Here is a 24,674-nt window from a genome sequence, read left to right on the forward strand (position 1 = left end):
GACTAGGGATACTGATTTGTCATGCACATCGTTTATCATGTAACGTTAACTTTTAAATAAATGTATGTAAGTTTATTTTAGAGAATTCATCTAGGCTGGGTGCAGTGGCTCACACCTGTAATCCCAGCACTTTGGGAGCCGAGGCGGGTAGATCACGAGGTCAGGAGTTCAAGACCAGCCTGGCCAACATGATGAAACCCCATCTCTACTAAAAGTACAAAAATTAGCCGGGCGTGGTGGCGGGCGCCTGTAATCCCAGCTACTCCGGAGGCTGAGGCAGAGAATTGCTTGAACCCGGAAGGCAGAGGTTGCAGTGAGCAGAGATCGTGCCACCACACTCCGGCCTGTGCAACAGAGTGAGACTCTTGTCTCAAAAAAAAAGAAAAAAAAAGAATTCATCAAAATTTCATCTAAATTATAATTATTTTTAAAAGATAGAGAGGCCAGGCACGGTGGCTCATGCTTGTAATCCCAGCACTTTGGTAGGCCAAGACGGGTGGATCACCTGAGGTTAGGAGTTCGAGACCAGCCTGACCAATATGGTGAGACCTCCGTCTCTACTAAATACAAAAAATTAACCGGGTGTGGTGGTGGATAAGTGGAGGTTGCAATGAGCCGAAATCCTGCCATTGCACTCCAGCCTGAGCAACAGAGCGAGACTCCGTCTCAAAAGGAAAAGAAAAAAAAAGATAGATGGGATTTCGCCATGTAAGTGAATAATAAATGGAAATGCTAGGCCCCTGGAGCCTCCAGGGTGAATTTGAAAGATTCAACGTCCTGGCTCAGGGTCTGGAAGAAATCACGTGTAGGGCTACGGTGGAGTTACCCCGCTACCCCAAATCCTTGTTGCGTGTAGATGCAGTTCCAGACAGCTCCTCAGGGGGCGCCCTAGATAGTCCATGAACACGCCGAGCGGCCGAGGTTGTAACCAGCGCCCTCCTGGCACGTTGCAGAAAACAACCTCTCTAGTATCTCTCAAAATCAAACCTACAGGTCCGGTGAGCCACGTGCTTGTAGAGATTTATCCAAGGTGCACTCGCACACATACAGGAGGAAGCATGTGCACACATTTATTGCATTATAATACATATCATGGCAAAAGGGCTGGATCCCATTCACATGTCCCTCTATAGAGCCCTGGCTTAATCAGTGGTGGCACATCCTTGCTAAGAAATACTATGCAGCCAGTTAAAAGGAGCAATACATTTACTGTATGGATATGTACCTAGATCTTCTATTTTTTCTTCTTCTCTTTTTCTTTTTCGATTTTCATTTATTTATTTATTTTTTTTTTTTTGAGACGGAGTCTCACACTGTCACCTGGGCTGGTGTGCAGTGGTGTGATCTCGGCTTGCTGCAACCTCCGCATCCTGGGTTCAAGCGATTCTTCTACCTCAGCCTCCCGAGTAGCTAGGATTACAGGCGCCCGCCACCACGCCCAGCTAATTTTTTGTATTTTTAGTAGGGACAGCGTTTCACCATGTTGGTCAGGCTGGTCTTGAACTCCTGACCTCGTGATCCGCCCACCTCGGCTTCCTAAAGTGCTAGGATTACCAACGTGAGACACTGCACCCGGACTCTTTTTTTATTTTATTTATTTATTTTTCTTTTTTTTGAGACAAGGTCTTGCTCTGTCACCCAGGCTGGAGTGCGGTGGCACAATCATAGCTCACTTCAGCCTTGACCTCCTGGGATCAAGTGATCCTGCTGCCCCAGTCTCCCAAGTAGCTGGGACTACAGTCACTCACTACCACACCCAGCTAACTTTTTTTTCCCCTTTTTTCCTTTCTTTTGTAGAGCTGGGGCTTCACCATGTTGCCCAGGCTGATCTCGAACTCTTGGGCTCAAGGGATCCTCCCTACTTGGCCTTCCAGAGTTCTGGGATTACAGGTGTAAGCCACCATGCCCCACCTCTTTTTTTTTTTTTTTTTTTTTTAACAGGGTCTTGCTGTCATCCAGACTGGCATGCAGCAGTGCAATCATGGCTCACCGCAGCCTCAAACTCCTGGCTCAAGCCATCCTCCTGCCTCAGCCTCCCAAGTAGCTGGGACCACAGGTGTATGCCTCCACACTTGGCTAAGTTTTTTCTTTTTTGTAGAGATGGTGTCTCACTATGTTGCCCAGGTTGGTCTCAAACTCCTGGGTTCAAGTGATCCTCCTGCTTCAGCCCTGCAAAGTGCTGAGATTACAGGCATAAGTCACTGTACCTGACCAGGCCTCTATTTTTTTAATGTAAAAAAAGAGCCAGGTCCAGTGGCTTACGCCAATCCCAGCACTTTGGGAGGCCGAGGCGGGCAGATCACCTGAGGTCAGGAGTTCGAGACCAGCCTGACCAACACGGTGAAACCTTGTCTCTACTAAAAATATAAAATTAGCCAGGTGTAATGGTGCATACCTGTAATCCCAGCTACTCAGTAGGCTGAGGCAGGAGAATTGCTTGAACCCCAGAGGCGGAGGTTGTGGTGAGCCGAGATCGTGCCACTGCACTCCAGCCTGTGCAACAAGAGCAAAACTCCATCTCAAAAAAAAAAAAAAAAAAGAAGTGCTATGGACCGAATTATGCACCCATACCCCCTTTTCGTGTGTTGCAGCCCTAACCTTCAATGGAATGGTATTTGGAGATGGGGCCTTTGGGAAGTGATTAGGTCTAGATGAGATCATGAAGGTGGGAACCTCATGATGGGATTAGTGTCTTCATAGGAAGAGCACACCAGAAAGTGTTCTCTCTTTCTGTTTTCTTTTTTCTTTTTTTTTTTCTTTTTTTTTTTTTTTTTTTGAGACAGGCTGGAGTGCAGTGGTGCCATCTCCGCTCACTACAACCTCCACCTTACGGGTTCAAGCAATTCTGCTGCCTCAGCCTCCTGAGTAGCTGGAATCACAGATGTGTGCCACCACACCCAGCTGATTTTTGTATTTTTAGTAGAGACAGGGTTTCACCATGTTGGCCAGGCTGGTCTCGAACTCCTGGCCTCAGTTGATCCACCTGCCTCAGTCTCCCAAAGTGTTGGGATTATAGTCGCGAGCTACCTCGCCCAACCTGCTCTCTGTTTCTTTCCCCAACATGTGGGAACACAGTGAGAAAGCGACTGTCTGCAAGCTCAGAACAGAGTCCTCACTAGAACACAATCATGCTGACATTCTCTTTTTTTGAGACCACGTCTCGCCCTGTCGCCCAGGCTGGAGTGCAGTGATGCAATCTCTGCTCACTGCAACTTCTGCCTCCTGGGTTCAAGCGATTCTTCTACCCCAGCCTCCCTAGTAGCTGGGATTACATGCGCATGCCGCCACGCCCAGGTAATTTTTTGTATCTTTAGTAGCAACGGGATTTCACCATGTTGGCCAGGCTGATCTCAGACTCCTGACCTCGTGATCCACCCGCTTCGGCCTCAGTGCTGAGATTATAGGGGTGAGCCACCATACCTGGCTTTTTTTTTTTTTTTTTTTTTGAGACAGAGTCTTGTTCTGTCATCCAGGCTGAAGTGCAATGTCACGATCTCAGCTCACTGCAACCTCCACCTTCTGGGTTCAAGCGGTTCTCCTGCCTTAGCCTCCCCAGTAGCTGGGATTACAGGCACCTGCCACCACGCCTAGCTAATTTTTTTTTGTATTTTTGGTAGAGACAGGTGTTTCACCATGTTGGCCAGGCTGGTCTCAAACTCCTGACCTCAGGTGATCCACCTGCCTGGGCCTCCCAAAGTGCTGGGATTATAGGTGTGAGCCACAGTGTCCAGCCCCAGGCTGGCATTCTGATATTGGACTTCCTACCCTCCAGAACGATGCAAAAGTAATTATTGGGACTTAAGCCACCCTATCTATGGCATTTGTTATGCAGTCCAAGCTGACTAAGAGCAAGACATTACAAAATGTGTGGGTATTGCCAGGCACTGTGGCTCATGTCTGTAATCCCAGCACTTGGGAGGCTGAGGCAGGTGGATCACTTGAGCTCAGGAGGTTGAGACCAGCCTCAAAAAAAAAAAGATTAGCTGTGTGTGGTTGTGAGCTGTGTTGTGGTTTTGAACTCTGTGGTTGTGAGCCAGGTGTGGTATGGGGACATGTGGTCCCAGCTACTACACGGGAGGCTAAGGCAGGAAGAGTATTGCTTGAGCCTAAGAGGTGGAGGCTGCAGTGGGCTGTAATTGTGCCAATGCACTCCAGCCTGGGCAACACAGCAAGACCCTGTCTCAAAAAACAAACAAACAAGAAAATGTGTGGGTGTGCAATATTTTGCAAGATACCTTTTTTTAAAAAAATTTTTAGACAGATCTTGCTGTATCACCCAGGCTGGAGTGCAATTGTGCAATCATAGCTCACTGCAGCCTCGACCTCCCAGGCTCAGGCGATCCTCCCACTCCAGCCTCCCCAGTGTCTGGGACCATAGGCATTTGCCACTATGCCCGGGTGTTTTTTTTTTTTTTTTTAGATAGTGTCTCACTCTGTTACTCAGATTGGAGTGCAGTGGCATAATCTCGGCTACCTGCAACCTCTGCCTCCCGGGTTCAAGCAATTCTCATGCCTCAGCCTCCTGAGTAGCTGGGATTACAAGAACCTGCCACGAGGCCCGGCTATTTTTTGCATTTTTAGTAGAGACGGGGTTTCACCATGTTGGCTAGGCTGGTCTCTAACTCCTGGCCTCAAGTAATCCTCCCTCCTCGGCCTCCCAAAGTGCTGGGATTACAGGCATGAGCCACCATGCCCAGCCCACCCGGGTGATCTTTGAATCATTTCTAGAGACTGGGTCTCCCTATGTTGTGTGGGCCCGTCTCCAACTACTGGGCTCAAATGATCCTTCTGGCTCAGCTCCCCAAAATGCTAGGATTACAGGCATGAGCCAACATGCCTGGCCAAGATATACTATTAAGTCAACAAAGCAACATGCAGAACAGTGACAAATTTGTGCAAAAAGACAGGAGGTGTATTTACATTTCATTTTGGCAAGGTGAATCCACAGACTAGCTCTGGAAGGTCCCCAGGAGTCCCACTGTGATCGCCACAAGGAAGGGGAACTGCGTGCTTTTTTTTTTTTTTTTTCTTGAGATGGAGTTTCGCTCTTGTTGCCCAGGCTGAAGAGCAATGGCATGATCTTGGCTCACTGCAACCTCTGCCTCCTGGGTTCAAGTGATTCTCCTGCCTCAGCCTCCCAAGTGGCTGGGATTACGGGTGCACGCCACCATGCCCGGCTAATTTTGTATTTTAAGTAGAGACAGGGTTTCCCCATGATGGCCAGACTGGTCTCAAACTCCTGACCTCAGGTGATGCGCCGGCTTCGGCCTCCCAAAGTGCTGGGATTACAGGTATGAGTCCACTGCGCCTGGCCGAACTGGGTGCTTTTTAAATTTTGTAGAAAACTCATAGGCGAGTGTGCCTGTGTTCCAACTGGTTGGTTTCCCATGTATGTGGTCTCCAGGGGCACTCTGAGCGTGGCCAGAAGGGACTTGGGTTCCCCCCAGTCTGGGACACCTGTCCCCAAAACACCGCTTTTTTTGCGGTTGCCTGCAGTTCCAAGGTTTCCCGGAAGGTGGAGCGCTGCAGTCTGAACCCGAAGCCAGACGCCCCCCAACCCGGCCCCGGGGCCCATCCAGCCGTTCAGGGGTCAAGAATGCGCCTGGGGACATGCTGGGGGCCGGGGCCAGCACGTCTGGAGCCTTTTATAGGCACAAACGGCGCCCTGGCATCGTTCCAACCACGAATGCAGACCCCCATGGGAGGGACTGTTGGCCTAGCCTTACCAGACCCATCTGGAGGGGTCAGATACCAAGCCAGTGCCTCCTGGGGCCTGAAGCTTAGACTAATGTCCTGGCTCAGACACTGAGACAAGGTACTCACTGTCTGGAATTTCCTCATCTGTCTAATGGGGATTAGGAAACCTACCTTGCAAAGTTGCTATAAGGCTGAAAAATAGGTGTGTCCCAGAACTGTGCAGAGAACTAGCCAGGCAAAATGAACTCTTATTTTAGGCCGGGTGTGGAGGCTCTCACCTGTATCCCAGTACTTCGTTTTTATTGTTGTTGTTATTATTTTGTTTTCTGAGACGGAGTCTTGCTCTGTTGCCCAGGCTGGAGTGCAGTGGCGCGATCTCAACTTACTGCAACCTCCAGCCTCCCGGGTTCAAGTGATTCTCCCTCCTCAGCCTCCCGAGTACCTGGGACTACAGGCACGCGGCACCATGCCCGGCTAATTTTTTGTATTTTTAGTAGAGGCGGAGTTTCACCATGTTGGCCAGCCTGGTCTCGAGCTCCTGACCTCTAGAGATCAGCCTGCCTCGGTCTCCCAAAGTGCTGGGATTACAAGTGTGAGTCACCGTGCCCGGCCTGTATCCCAGCACTTTGGGAGGCCAAGGAGGGTTGCTTGAGCCCGGGAGTTTGAGACCAGCCTAGGTAACATGGTGAGAAATCATCTCTAAAAAAAAATTCAAAACATGTTTGGTGTGGTGCTCCAGTAGCCCCAGCTACTCGGGTTGGAGGCTGAGGCAAGAGGATCATTTGAGCTCAGGAGGTTGAGGCTGCAGTGAACTGTGATTATGCCAGTGTACTCCAGGCTGGGCGACAGAGCAGGATCCTATCTCAAAAAGAAACCAAAAAATGGCCAGGCGCAGTGGCTCCGCCTGTAATCCCAGCACTTTGGGAGGCCGAGGCGGGCAGATCACGAGGTCAGGAGTTTAAGACCAGCCTGATCAATATGTGAAACCCCATCTCTACTAAAAATACAAAAATTAGCCGGGTGTGGTGGCGGTGCCTGTAATCTCAGCTACTCGGGAGGCTGAGGCAGGAGAATCGTTTGAACCCAGGAGGCAGAGGTGGTAGTGAGCCAAGATTGCAGCAATGCACTCCAGCCTGGGTGACAGAGCGAGACTTCATCTCAAAAAAAAAAAAAAAAAAAAAGGCCAGGCGCAGTGGCTCACACCTGTAATCCCAGCACTTTGGGAGGCCGAGGTGGGCGGATCATGAGGTCAGGAGATCAAGACCATCCTGGCTAACACTGTGAAACCCCATCTCTACTAAAAATACAAAAAAATTAGCCATGCTTGGTGGCGGGCACCTGTAGTCCCAGCTACTTGGGAAGCTGAGGCAGGAAAATGGCATGAACCTGGGAGGTGGAGCTTGCAGTGAGCTGAAATCGCGCCACTGCACTCCAGTCTGGGTGACAGAGTGAGACTCCATCTCAAAAAAAAAAAGAGAGAAACCAAAAAACCTCTTACGTTTTCCTAAAAGACATGATTTCGTCACACAGGCTGGAGTTCAGTTATGCAAAAATAGCTCACTGCAGCCCTGAGCTCCTGGGTTCTGGAAATCCTACTTCTTCAGCCTCCCCAGTAGCTGTGACTATAGGCATGCGTAACCACAACTGCCTAATTTTTAAACTTTTTTGTAGAGATGTGGTTTCACTATGTTGCCCAGGCTGGTCTCAAACTCCCAGCCTCCATCGATCGATCCTTCTGCCTCAGCCTCCCAAAGCATGGAGGTTACAGGCATGAGCCACTGTGTCTGGCCTTATTTTGTTATACTTTTTTTTTCTTTTTAGACCGAGTCTCACTTTGTTGCCCAGGCTGGAGTGCAGCTCTTTGCAACCTCCACTTCCCAGTTTCAAGGGATTCTCCTGCCGCAGCCTCCCAAGTAGTTGGAACTATAGGCATGAGCCATCACACTTGGCTAATTTTTGTATTTTTAGTAGAGATGGGGTTTCACCATGTTGGCCAAACTGGTCTCAAACTCCTGACATCAGGTGATCTGCCCACCTCTGCCTCCCAAAGTGCTGGGGTTAGAGGCGTGAGTCACAGCACCCAGCCTATTATTATATTTCTTTTAATGAAGGAACTGAAACTGCATTTGAAGAAATTTTATTAACTGGGCATGGTGGTGCATGCCTGTAGTCCCAGCTACTAGGGAGGCTGAAGCAGGAACTCCAGGCTTGATCCTAGGAGTTCCAGGCTAGAGTGAGCTATAATTGTGCCCACTGCACTCCAGCCTGGGTGACAGAGCACAAGATCCCAACTAAAAAAAAAAAAAAAGAAAGAAAAGAAAAATAAAAAAGAAATTTTGTTACCAGATAGGATTTGGCTGAGTCTCCCAGAGTCAAATTTGGGGGTGCCCCACCCTTGGCATTGTCCTTGACAACTTTATTCTACTCTTACACTCAATTCCTCAGTAATTCTGTCTGCTGCCGCCGGGCGCGGTGGCTCACGCTTGTAATCCCAGCACTTTGGGAGGCCGAGGCGGGCGGATCACGAGGTCAGGAGATCGAGACCACGGTGAAACCCCGTCTCTACTAAAAATACAAAAAATTAGCCGGGCGCAGTGGTGGGCACCTGTAGTCCCAGCTACTCGGAGAGGCTGAGGCAGGAGAATGGCGTGAACCCGGGAGGTGGAGCTTGCAGTGAGCCGAGATTGCGCCACTGCACTCCAGCCTGGGCGACAGAGCGAGACTCCGTCTCAAAAAAAAAAAAAAAAAAAAAAAAATTCTGTCTGCTGCCTCCAAAATCTATCTAGAATCCATGGGGTCTGGGCTTAACTGGAATCTCCAACATTGTTCCTGTGGCTCAGTGCAGCCCCCCTTCACCTTCTCTGGCTTTCAATCTCCCATGGAGGCCACAAGAAACCTGTGGTCACCTGAATTAGGGCAAGTCCCTCCTCTGCTTAGAACATTCTATGGCTCCCACCTCACTCAGAGCAAAAGCGAAGTCCTCTATATCACCCACAAGGTCCTTCGGGAACTACTCCTTCAGCTCCTTGTCTCCTCCCATTCTCCCCCACCATCCCTGCTCCAGGCACACCGGCATCCCTGCATTTCTTAGAACACATGGGCACATTTCAGCCTCAGGGCCTTTGCGCATGCCATTCCCTCATCCTGAAATGCTTTTTCTTTTGGTCTTCCCAGGACAGAGGTCTCAACTCACATCACAAGTCACTACCTCTGCAAAGAGGCCTTCCCTGACCACCATCGCCATCTCTGTCGTGTGGCACTGGAATCATCTCCATTATTTCGTCACCGAGTTCTTTTCTGTGTTCCCAAGCAGAACGTCAGTTCCTCGAGGGCACAGATTTTTTGTCTGTTTGTTCACGTTGTGGGGTGTCGCTCCATAAATACATTTCCCCTGTATCTTTTCCGACTGCACCTTCGGCTGCATTTCCTACAAATTCCTTTATGTAAAAAGAACAAGTCTGTAAAACTTGGGAGGACAGTCGTGGGCCAAGGGTGTCAGTCTGCAGCCGATTCTGGTACCAGAGTCCGGGCGGCTGTGGGTGTACCGGGGCTGCCTGTGGAGCCGCTGGTGTCCAGCCTGTCGCGCTGGGGCGACGAGCGCTCCGAGCCGCTGAAGCTCCCATCCAGGCCCGGGGGCAGGCAGCGGCGCAGGCCCCCGGAAGCCTCAGCAGCGCTCGCCGACTGCTGGGAGCCACCCGGGTCTCTGCCGCAGGAGTGGCGGCCGCAGCAGACGAGGCGCAGTAGCGCGTGGCGCAGGTCGTTGTTGGTGAGCGTGTAGATGATGGGGTTCAGAAGTGAGTTGGCCATGGCCAGTCCCAGGAAGGGATCGGCCTGCAGGAGTACAGGACAGGTGCGCGCCGGGCACGCCACGTCGAGCAACAGCAGCAGGAAGAGGGGGCCCCAACATGCCACAAAGGCCAGGAGCACCACGCTGAGCGTGCGCAGCAAGGCCAGCGAGCGCGGCTTGCGACGCGCCCGGGTCAAGGTGGTCCCGGCAGTCCCCGGCCGCGCCCGCAGGCGCCGCGCGTTGGCGCGTACGTGGCAGTAGATGCGCGCGTAGAGTGCACAGATCGCGGCCAGGATGCCCACGAAGGCGAGCACGCAGAATAGCACGTAGGCCTTGGCGTAGAGCGGCAAGACAGTGGAGCAGGCGTCCAGGCGACCTAGGCAATTCCAGCCCAGAGCTGGCAGGAGCCCGAGGAGCAGCGACACGCCCCAGGCCGCGGCTGCCATCGCCAGCGTGCGCCCCCGACTGGAGACGGGCGCAGGCCCCCTGCGCGCCATGGTGAGGCTGCGCTCCAGCGCGATGGCCAGGAGGCTCAGCACGGACGCAGTGAGTGCCACGAAGACGCCTCCCTCCCGTGCGAACCAGAGCGCGGGCGACAGTCGCAGCGTGAGCGGCCCCGAGAGTAGGATGTTGGCCGCGTAGGCGGCGCCTGCCAGCAGATCCGACAACGTGAGGCTGCCCAGGAGCAGGAACATGGGAGCGTGGAAGCGCGGGTGGCGTCCGAGCACTAACAACACGGCCAGATTCTCTAGCACGATGAAGGCGCACACCGCCAGGCACACCACGGCGTCGGCGCGCAGCCCCGCACCCGGCTGGTAGCGCGCACCGCGGAGCTTGCCGGTGTAGTTGTAATGCAGGACGATGACCTCGCTCACCGGCGCCGGCCGCAGCAGCCCCGACTCCATGGGCCGCGCGCCCCAAGGCTGTTGGAGAGGCAGGATACGGTGTCAGGCCGCGGTCCCCGTGAGCACGGTCGCAGCAGCCGGCTAAGCCGTGGGAAAGGGGCCCTACCCCCTGACCATCACCCTCCATACATGGGGTCCAAGGGGAGTTCAGGATGGAGGGATAGAGTCCGTGGAGACAGACATACACACAAATAATATCTTGAGGGGACAAGGTGACATAGTCTCAAAAAAAGGGACATTAATAACACATGCATGGCTGGGCGCGGTGGCTCACGCATGGCTGGGCGCGGTGGCTCATGCCTGTAATCCCCGCCAGGCTCAGGCCTGAGGCAGTGGCTCACGCCTGGGAGGCTGAGGCGGGCAGATCACGAGGTCAGAAGATCGAGACCATCCTGGCTAACACGGTGAAACCCCCCGTCTCTGCTAAAAACACAAAAAATTAGCCAGGCGTGGTGGCACGTGCCTGTAGTCCCAGCTACTCCAGAGGCTGAGGCACGAGAATCATTTGAACCCAGGAGGCGGAGGTTGCAGTGAGCCGAGATCGTATCACTGCATTCCAACCTGGGTGGCAGAGCGAGACTCTGTCTCAAAACACACACTCCCTGCCCCCCCCCCCCCCCGCAAACACACACACGGCTGGGTGTGGTGGCTCACTCCTGTAATTCCAGCACTTTGGGAGGCTGAGGCAGGAGGATTGCTTGAGGCCCAGGAGTTCAAGATTAGCCTGGGCAACATAGGAGGACCCTGTTTCTACAAAAAATACAAAAATTAGCCGGGCGTGGTGGTGTATGCCTGTAGTCCCAGCTACTCAGTGAGAGTCCCAGCTGAGGTGAGAGGATCACTTGAGCCCGGGAGGTCGAGGCTGCAGTCAGTGAGTGTTCATCGTGCCACTGTACTCCAGCCAGGACAACGGAGCAAAACCCTGTCTCAAACACACACACAAACACACAAGCAGGGAGTTCCAGAGACATAACAGTAAACACACAGAATGCACAGAAACTCAACACACACAGAAGGAGACACTCAAATACAGCAACACACTACAAGGGCAAAACACACAGTCACACACCATCAGGGAAACTACACAATACATCATACAGGAGCAGAGTGATGCAGGCAGAAAAACACAGCGACCAAAATTCAGTCACACGAATAGAGGGTCTCCCACCCAGTGGCACAGGCCACAATTTCACAACCTCCACTCACACTAGCCTGGGGCCCAGTGCACCACACTCCACACTCTTGTCTCACTGCACACAAAGCTTTTTCCTGCCAAAACCCCCTCATCCACCCAAAAACCCCATGAGAAAGTTGCTCCTTGGCCAGGCACAGTGGCTTTCGCCTGTAATCGCAGCACTTTGGGAGGCCGAGGTGGGAGGATCACTTGAGCCCAGGAGTTTGACACCAGCCTGGGCAACATAGTTAAGACTTCATCTCTACAAAAAAATTTAAAAATTAGCTAGGTGTGGTGTTATGCCCCTATAGTCCCAGCTACTCAAGAGACTGAGGCGGGAGGATCACTTGAGCCTGGGAGGCCGAGGCCGGCAGTGAGCCATGATCGCCCCCCTGCTTTCTAGCCTGGGCGACAAGAGAGAAACTCTGTCTCAAAAAAAAAAAAAAGGTTGATCCTATTCACTCATTTTACTAAGGCAGAGCCTGAGGACAGGGGAGAGGATCCACAAGAGGCAGACAGACTCTTACAGAGGGGCACACATGTCATTAAACTGTAATAACACTCCTCACCTGCCTCTGTGATCTTATTAATCCCCACTTCCTTTAGTCCTAATTTACAGATGAGAAAACTGAGGCTCAAAAGAAATGCTTCGTATCGAAGCAGGCGCAAAGGTTTCCATGCTCCCACACAAACATCCATGCACAAACAGTCCCCATGCAAGTCTGGATGAGAAAACCAAGGCCTGGGGAGGGGAATGGATCTCTTTTGCACAAGGCAGGGACGCGGACATCCCAGAGAGCTTCAGTCACACACAGAGAATCAAGGCAGGCACACATAGGCAGGAAGTCGCTGGCTCACCCATGCTGGAGGTGGGGAGCCCAAATGCAGGGAGACAGGGTTACACATGCTCTGATGGGGAGGCCACCCTCATCCGCCAGCTTGCCCGGCAGCAGGACTGAAGTATGGAAACTTGCAGTGGCCCGGCCAGGAGGGGGTGACCAGGGGATTCCAGCCACCTTCACCCCGTATCCCAGGTCCTGCACCCAGCTGGGGAGCCCCCAGCTTCCCCCTCCCCAGAAGCCTCTAGGAAAAGTCCGGGGAACTCCCTGCAAGGAGTGGTGCGCCTTTTTAGACCGAGAAAGTGGCCGCCAGGGCGACCCCCTCCGGGTCAGGCCCAGCCCCGCGCCCCCAAGGGTCCAGTGCAGTCCACTCACTCTGCTCCCTGGTCGTGCGCCACCCGCAGTCGCGCTGCCTTGAACCGAGTGAGCGGACGCCGCTCCGGGGGCGGGGCTGGAGCTGGCAGGCGAGGGGGCGGGCCAGCGACGCAAAGGGCCGGCGGTCGCCAGCAGTTGCCCCCTCCCCTTGGGGCCCGGGCACTCAGCCTATGGCTGCCAGCCTGTGCCACTCGCCGCGGCACCGGAGCGCGCCCCGGCGGCGACTGGCACAGGCGAGCCCTCAGCTGCCCCCTCCGGGCCTGGGCTGTCCTCCCAGGGACGCTCCATCGCGGTGGGAGGACTTGGAGAGGCGGGAAAGGGAGGGTTCTGCAGCAGGGCGGTCGCGGCCTGAGCCTCTTCTCCCCAGCGGAGGGGTCTCCTCTGTGCTGGGTGTCCGGGCACTGCGCCCTCCCCATTGCCCACCCACCTGTGAACTGAGCTTCCTGGGCTGCACCCCAAGGACGCCCCGTCGATGGTTCGGAGGGGTCTTCAGTGGGTTGCTTAGCAGGCGTCTTCAGTGGGGGCCACCTTACCCTGAGTCCTCTCCCACCAGCAGATAGGTCTCCGCTGCTCCCGGGCACAGGCCCCTCCCAATTTCCCGCTCCCGCCCCGGCTCAGGGCGAGTGGGGGTGGGGCAGGCGCGGGCAGGATTGTGATGGGAACTTGCTGCTCCTCAGATAAGGAGGGTCTCTCCCGCCCCACCCCCTGGATTCCATGTTCCCCGGACCGATTCTCTCCCACCCTTATCACTGACGACAAAGTGATTTACTCATTAATGGTGTTTCTGGGCTGTGTCCTTAGCAGACAGTAAACCCCACCAATGTAAGAATTTTTTTTTTTTTTTGAGACAAGATCTTGCTCTGTCGCCCAGAGTGGAGTGCAGTGGCACCATCATAACTTACTGCAGTCTCCACCTCCGTGGCTCAAGCCATCCTCCCATCTCAGCCGGCTGAACATAGCTGCTGGGACTCCAGTCGCTTGCCACCATGCCCATGTAATGAATGAGTGTCTCCCTCACTTCCTCTGTATCTCTCTCAGGAGGATCTCAGAGTCTCTCGCCTGCGTGTCTCTTTGCCTCTGCGTGTCTCTTTGTTGCTATCTGTGGTGCTCTCCCACGCCTCTCCCAGGCCACTGCTCCTCCAACGACCAGTCCTGCTGGCCCCGAAACGCCCCACCCCCACTTCCCAGGAGCTTCCAGACGGTCCCAGCTCTTCCACCCTCAGATTCAGGAAGGGAGGCTGGGTCCCGCTGCTGCCACCTTCTCCAGGACCGTGCCCTTTGCCCCGATGCTTCAGGCCCTGCTGGCCGCGGGTGGGGTGAGGGCGCCCCAGGAGAGATGAGCCAGAGGCTGAGAATAAGCGTGGATCTGGGATACCCTCGTGGGAGCAAACTCAGGGGGCACTCAGGCCGGGTCAGGCCCCCATGTAGCCGCTTGGGGGTCCCAGCCCTCCCGCCCCCGCTGTTCCCTGCCTGCTCTGCTCAAAGACACAGCCAATAGGACCCACAGGGTGGGACGGTGTTAACCCTTCAGTGCCAGGTTCGCCACAGTCCTGTGGACCAAGTCAACTCCAATGGTGCCCACTGGGATGACCCCTGAAGATCTCCCAACATAGCTGTGGCTGGCACCCAGTAGGTGCTCAATAAATGACCTCCTTCTGTAAAGGGGAAGCCACGCCCCAGGGTGGGGAGGTGGCTGCTTAACACCTCCCAGGCGCCATTCTCACCTCTCTCGAAAATGGGGCTCTTCCGGCTGTGGGTCCTGGGCTCAGCAACCTGCCTCTCCCGCTGCCTCCCTGCACTTCTTTCCCACGAATTGGGACTGTGGGGACTCAGGCTCCAGGGTCTCGACAGATGTTGGGAGTCCCATCCCTAACTGCCACTTCACGCTCCTGACCACAGTTCTTAAAACTCAGATCACGTTTCTCTTGTGCTCCAAACCCTCCCGTGGCTCCCTGTGTTTCTCAGAGTAAGTGATCAAGTCCTCGGTGAGGACCATGCAAGGACAAGGCCATATGCCGTCCTGATCTGTCTCTTTCTGTTACTTCTGTGCCTCTCTCTGCTCCACTCTGCTTCTGCCTCCCGAGCTCCTCCAAGTTCCACACACACTTCAAGACTTTTGAACCTGGGGGCCAGGTGGCCTGGAGCACCCTTCTCCCCACCCCTTCCCAGATGGTCAGCTGGTCACCTCCTCAGAGAGACCTTCCCTGATCTGTCCCTCATCTCAAATGACAGTTGGCATTATCTGAAATCACCTTGCTTTTGCTTTTTTTTTTTTTGTAATCTCCCTTTATTGCCCAGGCTGGAGTGCAGTGGTGCGATTTGGGCTCACTGCAAACTCCACCTCTGCAACCTCCGCCTCCTGGCTTCAAGCAATTCTCCTGCCTCAGCCTCCAGAGTAGCTGGGATTACAGGAATGCACCACCCTGCCCAGCTAATTTTTGTATTTTTAGTAGAGGCGGGGTTTCACCATGTTGGCCAGGCTGGTCTCCAACTCCTGACTTCAGATGAACCGCCCACCTCCGCCTCCCAAAGTGCTGGGATTACAGGCATGAGCCACCGCTCCCGGCCACCTTGTTCATTTCATTTATTTATTCATCTTTCCTAATGTGTATCTCTGACCTAGAGCCTCAGCTCCAGGAAGGTAGGTCTGTCCCTCTGCCCAGATTCCTAAAGGTTAAGGGCTCACAGTTTTCTGATCTTTCTTTCTTTCTTTTTTTTTTTTTTTTTGAGACGGAGTCTTGCTTTTTTCACCCAGGCTGGAGTGCAGTGGCTCAATCTCGGCTCACTGCAAGCTCCGCCTCCTGGGTTCACGCCATTCTCCTGCCTCAGCCTCTCCAAGTAGCTGGGACTACAGGCGCCTGCCACCACGCCCGGCTAATTTTTTGTATTTTTAGTAGAGACGGGGTTTCACCGTGGTCTCGATCTCCTGACCTCCTGATCCGCCCGCCTCGGCCTCCCAAAGTGCTGGGATTACAAGCGTGAGCCACCGCGCCCGGCCTGATCTTTCTTTCTTTTGTGAGACAGCGCCTCACTCTGTCATCCAGGCTGGGGCACAGTGCTGTGATCACAGCTCCCTGCAGCCTCGACTTTCTAGGCTTCAAGCAATCCTCTCTGCCCAGCCTCCGGAGTAGCTGGGACCATAGGCGCCAGCCACTGCACCTGGCTACTTTTTAAAATTTTTTGTAGAGACAAGGTCTCACCGGTTACCTAAGCTGGCCTTGAACTCCTGGACTCAAGCAATTCTTCTGCCTCGGCCTCCCAAAGTGCCGTGATTACAGGAGTGAGACAGGACTCAAGGTCTTGAGGCAGGCAAGTGATACCCACTCTGAGCCTCAGTGGACTTATCTGTAAAATTGAGATAATAGCCAGGTGCGGTGGCTAACACCTGTAATCCCAGCACTTCGAGAGGCCGACGTGAGCAGATCACCTGAAGTCAGGAGTTCAAGACCAGCCTGGCCAACATGGTGAAACCCCATCTCTACTAAAAATACAAAACTTAGCTGGGCGTGGTGGCGCGCACCTGTAGTCCCAGCTACTCCAGAGGCTGAGGCAGGAGAATCGCCTGAACCTGGCAGGCGGAAGTTGTAGTGAGCCAAGATTGCGCCACTACACTCCAGCCTGAGCAACGCAGTGAGACTCGGTCTCAAAAAAAATAAAAATAAAATTGAGATAACCGCGCCCACTCCAAGGCTGTTGTTGAAGAGGAAATGAATAGTTGGAACAGAGCCAAGGTATACAATGAGAGCTCCACAAATGTTAGTGCAGCTATTATTGGTCACCACTGTATCCCCAAAGAAGAATTAGGGCAATGGGCTCATAAGGAATCAGCCCCAGACATTGCCACCACCTGCCCCCACCCCATCCCTCCTCCCACACCACACAGGCTAAACTGTCTCTTCCCTGGTGCAGGGCACTCCTGGTCTCTATGTTCCTGCTGTGCCTTGCAGCAGCCCGCCCGCCTGAAGCACGCCTAGGCCGGCACGCCTGCTGGGCCAGTTCTGCTGCCAGCACCCTCGCCCACAGGGGCAGCTCCACCCGGCGCCCGCTCTTGCAGAGCTGGGTCTGCACCTTCGAGAGGGCAAACTGCCTCCCATGGTACCCTCAGATCCCCTTCACCCACTCCCATTCCCACCATCCCCACTCCCCCTGCCCTTTTTTTTTTTTTTTTTTTTTTGAGACAGAATCTTACTCTGTCACCCGGGCTGGAGTGCAATGGCACTATCTCGGCTCACCGCAACCTCCACCTCCTGGGTTCAAGCAATTCTCCTGCCTCAGCCTCCTGCTGAGTAGTTGGGATTACAGGCATGCGCCACCATGCCCGATTAATTTTTGTATTTTTACTAGAGACATGGTTTCACCATATTGGTCAGGCTTGCTTCGAACTCCTGACCTCGTGATCCACCCTCCTTGGCCTCACAAAGTGCTAGGATTATAGGTGTGAGCCACTCTGCCTGGTCTTTTTTTTTTTTTTTTTGAGATAGGGTCTGGCTCTGCCACCCAGGCTGGAGTGCAGTGCGCAGTGATCTTGGCTGAGTGCAACTTCCGCCCCCAAGTTCAAGGGATCCTCCCACCACAGCCTCCCAAGTAGCATGTGCCACCATGCCCAGCTACTTTTTTTGTATTTTTGTAGAGACAGAGTTTCGCCATGTTGCCCAGACTGGTCTCAAACTACTGGGCTCAAGTGATCCTGCTGCCTCGACCTCCCAAAGGGCTGGGATTACAGGCATGAACCACTGCACCCGGCCCACATTCCCTTTTTCACAGTCCTGAAACTTAAATGTGGCTGCAGGGAGGTGTGAACTGACAACTTTCCCACAGCCAGAGAACAGAGAGGCAGGGTCTTGGGGGCTCAAACTGGAGGCCCGAGGGCCAACTCCAACTCACATGCACAAGGCTTGTTTGTGCAGCTCAGTAAGGTTTCACACTCAAACAGCTATCTGAACTGGACAGAAATGCTGCACTCTAGCCCGTAAATTTGTTTCTCTTAGAAATACAAGGCATCAGGCTGGGCGCAGGGGCTCACGCCTCTAATCCCAGCACTTTAGGAGGCCGAGGTAGGTGGATCACCTGAGGTCAGGAGTTCGAGACAAGCCTGACTAACTTGGTGAAACCCCACCTCTACTAAAAATACAAAAATTAGCCTGGCATGTTGGTGCATGCCTGTAATCCCAGCTACTCCGAAGACTGAGGCAGGAGAATTGCTTGAACCGGGGAGGCAGAGGTTGCAGTGAGCCGAGATCGCGCAACTGCACTCCAGCCTGGGTGACAGAGCGAGACTTTGTCTCAAAAAACAAAAAGAAAAAGAAGTACAATGCAACAATTCTGAAAATGCTTTCATGCTAACATTGAACAAATAAGTACATGTGTTGTAGATATGAATAAGCAGGTTCCGTACTGTTGGGAAAAAAAAGTGACAAATAAGCCAGGTACTGCTGCATTGAGGTTATCAGTATGAGCTCAAGTTTATTTTAATAAATGGATAAGAAAATAAATATAGATACGTGACCAGGTGCTGTGGCTCACACCTGTAATCCCAGCACTTTGGGAGGCCAAGGCGGGTGGATCATGAGGTCAGGAGATCGAGACCATCCTGGCCAACATGGTGAAATGCTGTCTCTACTAAAAATACAAAAATTAGCTGGGCTTGGTGGCACGTGCCTGTAATTCCAGCTACTCGGGAGGCTGAGGCAGGAGAATCACTTGAACCAGGGAGTCAGAGGTTGCAGTGAGCCGAGATCATGCCACTGTACTCCAGCCTGGCAATAGAGCGAGACTCTGTCTCAAAAAAAAAAAAAAAAAAAAAAAAAAGCTGGACGCTATGGCTCACGCCTGTAATCCCAACACTTTAGGAGGCCAAGGCGGATGGATCACGAGGTCAGGAGCTCAAGACAAGCCTGACCAATATGGTGAAACCCCATCTCTACTAAAAATACAAAAAAAATTAGCCAGGCATGGTGGTGCATGCCTGTAATCCCAGCTACTCAGGAGGTTGAGGCAGGAGAATTGCTTGAACCCAGGAGGCAGAGGTTGCAGTGAGCTGAGATCGTGCCACTGACTCTAGCCTGGGCAACAGAGCAAGACTCCGTCTCAAAAAAAAAAAAATTTTTTTTTTTAATTAGAATGTGGTGATGGTTGCACCGCTCTGTAAAATACACTAAAAACCACAGTTGTATATTTCAAATGTGTGAATTTGATGATATCTGAATGATGCCTCAATAAGGCTGTTAAAAATTATATTTGACATTTATCAAGTGGTTAGTTCAAGGCGGTGAAATGTGCTGAACTTTCTACACCACGTTACATTCTCACCCACAACATCATGTGAGAAGGAAAGGGACTTTTCTGTCTCCATTTTCTAGGTGTCCCGGATTGAGATCTGAGAGGTTAAGCAAGCTGTCCACAGTCACACAGCGATGGGGTGAACAAACTACAGAGGTCTGGCACTGGAGGCCTGGCAACCTTGGGCTTCCCCTCCTGTCCCCTGCTCCTTACTTGTCCTAAGCTGAGCTTATGGCACACTGCAATGATTTTAGTTTCTGCCACAGACACATTCTTTCCAGCCTCCAGGCACCTGGATTTGCTGGTTCAATCCTTCTGCCTGGCTCTGTTTTCCCTTTTCTTTTTCTTTTTTTTTTTTTTTTTTTGAGAGGGAGTTTTGCTCTTGTTGCCCAGACTGGAGTGCAATGGCGCGATCTCAGCTCACCGCAACCTCCCTCTGCCTCCCGGGTTCAAGCAATTCTCCTGCCTCAGCCTCCTGAGTAGCTGGGATTACAGGCACGTGCCACCATACCTGGCTAAATTTTGTATCTTTAGTAAAGGCGGGATTTCACCATGTTGGTCAGGCTGGTCTCAAACTCCTGACCTCAGGTGATCCACCTGCCTCAGCCTCCCAAAGTGCTGGGATTACAGGCATGAGCCACCACACCTGGCTTGTTTCCCCTTTTCTTTCCACATAGCCTGTGAAATGAATGTCTAAGTGTGAGGGTACGAGAGAGAGATGCAGAGAGAGACAGAGACAGAGGAAAGGTGCCGAGTCCAGAGCTCCACATCTTGGCCTGGGAGGTGAGGGGTGCCAGGGGCACCTGGAAGCGTTGCTTGGCCGGAACTATCCAGGAAATGCTTGGCCATCGACCCCCATCCATAGCATTTAAAGCCATCTCTCTTCCTTGGCCTGGAGTTTAAGCCGAGCTATAATTCAGGACACTCCTAGGAGGACGAAGTCAGATTTTCCCCCGGAGAATTCACCAGGCCTGGGGGTGAGCAGGTGGCAGGACAGAGGCGTGGCTCTGCCAGAATCCTCCCAGCACCTTGGGACAAGGTGGTCCCCTCCCCTCACTACCATGCTGCTTTCTCTCTTCCCTTCTCCTTCCCAACTCAAAGCCTCATCTCAGAGCCTTTTACAATCTCTGATAGACCGGGCACGGTGGCTCACACCTGTAGGCCCAGCAACTTTGCGAGGCTGAGGCAGGCGGATCACCTGAGGTCGGGAGTTTGAAACCAGCCTGGCCAACATGGAGAAACCCTGTCTCTACTAAAAAATACAAAATTAGCCAAGCGTGGCGGTGCATGCCTGTAATCCCAGCTACTCGGGAGGCTGAGGCAGGAGAATTGCTTGAACCCGGGAGGCGGAGGTTGCGGTGAGCTGAGATCACGCCATTGCACTCCAGCCTGGGCAAAAAGAGCGAAACTCTGTCTCAAAAGAAAAAAAAAAATCTCTGATAAAACGTACACTAGGGGCTAGGTACAGTGGCTCACACCTGTAATTCTGTCACTTTGGGAGGTCAAGGTGGGTGGATCGCTTGAGGCCAGGAGTTCAAGGCCAGCCTGGGCAACATAGCAAGACCCTGTCTCTACAAAATAATAATAAAGATTTTATATATATATTCACTCATGCGTGGTGGGTCATGACTGTAGTCCCAGGAACTTGGGAGGCTGAGACAGGAGGATCACTTGAGCACAGGAGTTGGAGGCTGCAGTGAGCTGAGATTTCACCACTGCACTCCAGCCTGGGCAAAACAGTGAGATCCTGTCTCAAAAAAGCAAACAGAATAAAACCCTCCAGGACAGGCACAGTGGCTCACACCTGTAATCCTAGCACTTTGGGAGGCCAAGGCAGGTGGATCACTTGAATCCAGGAGTTCGAGATCAGCCTGAGCAAAATAGGAAGTCCCTGTCTCTATTTAAAAAAAAAAAAAAAATATATATATATATATATATATATATATATATATATATATATGGGCAGGGCATGGTGGCTCACGCTTGTAATCCCAGCACTTTGCGAGGCTGAGGTGGGTGAGTCACCTGAGGTAGGGAGTTCAAGACCAACCTGACCAACATGGAGAAACCCGTCTCTACTAAAAATACAAAATAGCCAGATGTGGTAGCACATGCCTGTAATCCCAGCTACTAGGATTAGTCTCCCTACTAGCAGGAGAATCACTTGAACCCAGGAGGTGGAAGTTGTGGTGAGCCGAGATCACGCCACTGCACTCCAGCCTGGGCAACAAGAGCAAAACTCCGTCTCAAAAAAAAAAAAAAAAATTATCTGTCCTCTGTGTATTCATCCCCACCTCTTCCCTAACCCCCGGCAACCCCTGATCTTTTTACTGTCTTCATAGTTTTGTCTTTTCTGGAATGTCATACAACTGGAATCACACAACATGTAGCCTTTTCAGATTAGCTTCTTTCACTTAGTGATAGGCATTTAAGGTTCCGCCATGTCTTTTCATGGCTTGATAGCTCATTTATTTTATTATTTTATATATGTGTATATATATATATATATATATATATGTATTTTTTTTTTTTTTTTTTTTTTTTTTTGAGACGGAGTCTTACTCTGTCACCCAGGCTGGAGTGCAGTGGTGCAATCTCAGCTCACTGCAAGCTCTGTCTCCCGGGTTCACGCCATTCTCCTGCCTCAGCCTCCCGAGTATCTGGGACTACAGGCACCCGCTGCCACGCCCAGCTGATTTTTTGTATTTTTAGTAGAGATGGGGTTTCACGGTGTTAGCCAGGATGGTCTCAATCTCCTGACCTCATGATCCACCCACCTCGGCCTCCCAAAGTGTTGGGATTACAGGCGTGAACCATCGCGCCCAGTCCAACTTAATTCCCTTTTATGGCTGAGTAATATTCCATTGCATGGACAAATATAGGACATTTTACTTTTCCATTCATCAGCTGATGGACATTTGAGTTTTCTCTAATTTTTACCTGGCATGAATAATGCTGCTATGAACATTTCCATACATGCATTTTATATGTTTTCATATCTGTTGAATATATACCTAGGCGTGTAATTGTTGGCTCATATTAGAACCTGAGGAATTGTTTTCCAAAGCAAACAACTAGACTCTTTTCTTTTCTTCTCTTTTCTTTTCTTTTTTCTTTCCTTTCTTTTCCTTTCCTTTCCTTTCCTTTCCCTTTCCTTCCTTCCTTCCTTCCTTCCTCTCTCTCTCTTTTTTTTTGAGACAGGGTCTTGTTCTGTTGCACAGATTGGAGTGCAGTGTTGTTGTTATCATGGCTCACTGTAACCCCAAACTCCTAGGTTCGAGTGATCCTCCCACCTCAGCCTCCCGAGTAGCTGGAACCACAGGCATGTGCCACCACACCTGGCTAATTTTTTTTTTTTTTTTTTTGAGACGGAGTCTTCACTCTGTCACCCAGGCTGGAGTGCAGTGGCACGATCTTGGCTCACTGCAAGCTCCACCTCCCGGGTTCACGCCATTCTGCTGCCTCAGCCTCCCAAGTAGCTGGGACTACAGGCGCCTGCCACCACGCCTGGCTAACTTTTTTGTATTTTTTAGTAGAGATGTGGTTTCACCGTGTTAGCCAGGATGGTCTCGATCTCCTGACCTCGTGATCCACTCGCCTCGGCCTCCCAAAGTGCTGGGATTACAGGCGTGAGCCATTGTGCCCGGCCTACACCTGGCTAATTTTTTTGTATTTTTTGTAGAGACAAGGTTTCACCGTGTTGGCCAGGCTGGTCTCGAACACCTGGGCTCAGGTGATCCACCTGCCCCAGCCTCCGAAAGTGCTGAGATTATAGGCATGAACCACTGCGCCCAGCCTAGACCGTTTTCTAAAGCAATGGCACCACTGGCCAGGCATAGTGGCCCATGCCTATAACCTAGAGCTTTCAGAGGCTGATGTGGGAGGATCACTTGCCCCCAGGATTTCTAGAACAGCCTGAGCAACATAACGAGACCGCCATCTCTACAAAAAATAAAAAGTTAGCCATGGTAATGTGCACCTGTAGTCACAACTACTCAGGAAGCTGATGTGGAAGAATCACTTAAACCCAGGAATTCAGGTTACAGCGAGCCATGATCACACCACTGCACTCCAGTCTGTGCAACAAAATGAGACCTTGTCTCTAAAAAAAAACACAAAAGAAAAAGAAGGAAGAAACTTATTTAAAAAAAAAAATAAGGCCGGGCATGAGTACTTTTGGAGGCAGAGGCAGGCGGATCACCTGAGGTTGGGAGCTCAAGACCAGCCTGACCAACATGGAGAAACCCTGTCTCTACTAAAAATACAAAATTAGCCAGGTGTGGTGGTGCATGCCAGTAATCCCAGCTACTCGGGAGGCTGAGGCAGGAGAATCGCTTGAACCCAGGAGGCGGAGGTTGCCGTGAGCCAAGACCACGCCATTGCACTCCCGCCTGGGCAACAAGAGTGAAAGTCTGTCTCAAAATAATAATAATAATAATAATAATAATAATAATAATAATAATAATAATAAAACAATGACATTATTTTACCGTCCCACCAGCAATGTATAAGGATTACAATTTCTCTGAATCTTCGACAACACTTGTTATTTTCTTGTTTTTTGTTTTTTTTATTTGTTTGTTCTTTGTTTTTTGTTTTTTTGAGATGGAGTTTCACTCTGTCACTCAGGCTGGAGTGCAGTGGCACGATATCGGCCCGCTGCAACCTCCACTTCCTAGGTTCAAGTGATTCTCCTGCCTCAGTCCCCCAAGTAGCTGGGATTACAGGCGCATGCCACCATGCCCAGTTAATTTTTGTATTTTTAGTAAAGATGGGGTTTTGCCATGTAGGCCAGGCTGGTCTCGAACTCCTGACCTCAGGTGATCTGCCTGCCTCAGCGTCCCAAAGTGCTGGGATTAGAGGTATGAGTCACTGCCCCTGGGCCTATTTTCTGACTTTTCTTGTGGCCATACTAGAAGACGTGAAGTGGTGTCTAATTGTGGTTTGGATAGTTATTACCGGCTGGGTGTGGTGGTTCACATCTGTAATCCCAGCAGTTTGGGAGGCACAGGAGGGAGGATTGCTTGAAGCCAGGAGTTCAAGACCAGCCTGGGCAACAAAATGAGACCCCATTTCTAAAAAGAAAAAGAAAATATTAGCCAGGCCTGGTGGTGTAGTGGTGGGCCTCTGCAGTCTCAGCTACTCTTAAGGCTGAGGCAGGGAGGATCGCTTGAGCCCAGGAGTTCAAGGCTGTGGTGAGCCATGTTCACGTTACTGCATTCCAGTGTGGACGACAGAGCGAGATCCTATCTAAAAAAAAATAGAAACAGGCTGGGCACGGTGGCTCATGCCTGTAATCCCAGCACTTTGGGAGGCCAAGGCGGGTGGATCAGGAGGTCAGGAGATCAAGACCATCCTGGCTAACATGGTGAAACTCCATCTCTACTAAAAATACAAAAAATTAGCCAGGCACAGTGGTGGGCACCTGTAGTCCCAGCTACTCAGAAGGCTGAGGCAGAAGAATGGCGTGAACCCGGGAGGCAGAGCTCGCAGTGAGCAGAGATGGCGCCACTGCACTCCAGCCTGGGTGACAGAGCGAGACTCTGTCTCCAAAAAAAAAAAAAAAAATAGAAACAGGCCAGGCATGGTGGCTCATGCCTGTAATCCCAGCAATTTGG

General features: G+C 51.9%; 1 protein-coding gene across 2 annotated transcripts; it reads right to left on the minus strand.

Moving 5' to 3' along the window:
* Positions 1–2,727: 2,727 nt before the first annotated feature.
* Positions 2,728–13,319, minus strand: S1PR5 (sphingosine-1-phosphate receptor 5). Of its 2 annotated transcripts, none has more exons than XM_063616060.1 (2): positions 13,205–13,319; positions 2,728–10,407 (listed from the first exon to the last, which is right to left on the minus strand). In XM_063616060.1, the coding sequence occupies exon 2, from the start codon at positions 10,387–10,389 to the stop codon at positions 9,193–9,195; it is 1,197 nt and encodes a 398-aa protein (XP_063472130.1). In that variant the 5' UTR covers positions 10,390–10,407; positions 13,205–13,319; the 3' UTR covers positions 2,728–9,192. The 2 variants fall into 2 exon arrangements, with proteins under 2 accessions (XP_063472130.1, XP_055094519.1); XM_055238544.2 differs by lacking the exon at positions 13,205–13,319 and adding an exon at positions 12,778–12,808 and having other exon boundaries at positions 8,436–10,407.
* Positions 13,320–24,674: the final 11,355 nt, after the last annotated feature.

The sequence above is a fragment of the Symphalangus syndactylus genome, chromosome 13 (genome assembly GCF_028878055.3).
Source record: "Symphalangus syndactylus isolate Jambi chromosome 13, NHGRI_mSymSyn1-v2.1_pri, whole genome shotgun sequence".
NCBI classification, from domain to species: Eukaryota; Metazoa; Chordata; class Mammalia; order Primates; family Hylobatidae; genus Symphalangus; species Symphalangus syndactylus.

Coding starts and splice junctions, on each gene's coding strand:
- S1PR5 (XM_063616060.1), bottom strand. CDS start 10,389: ATGGAGTCGGGGCTGCTGCGGCCGGCGCCGGTGAGCGAGGTCATCGTC.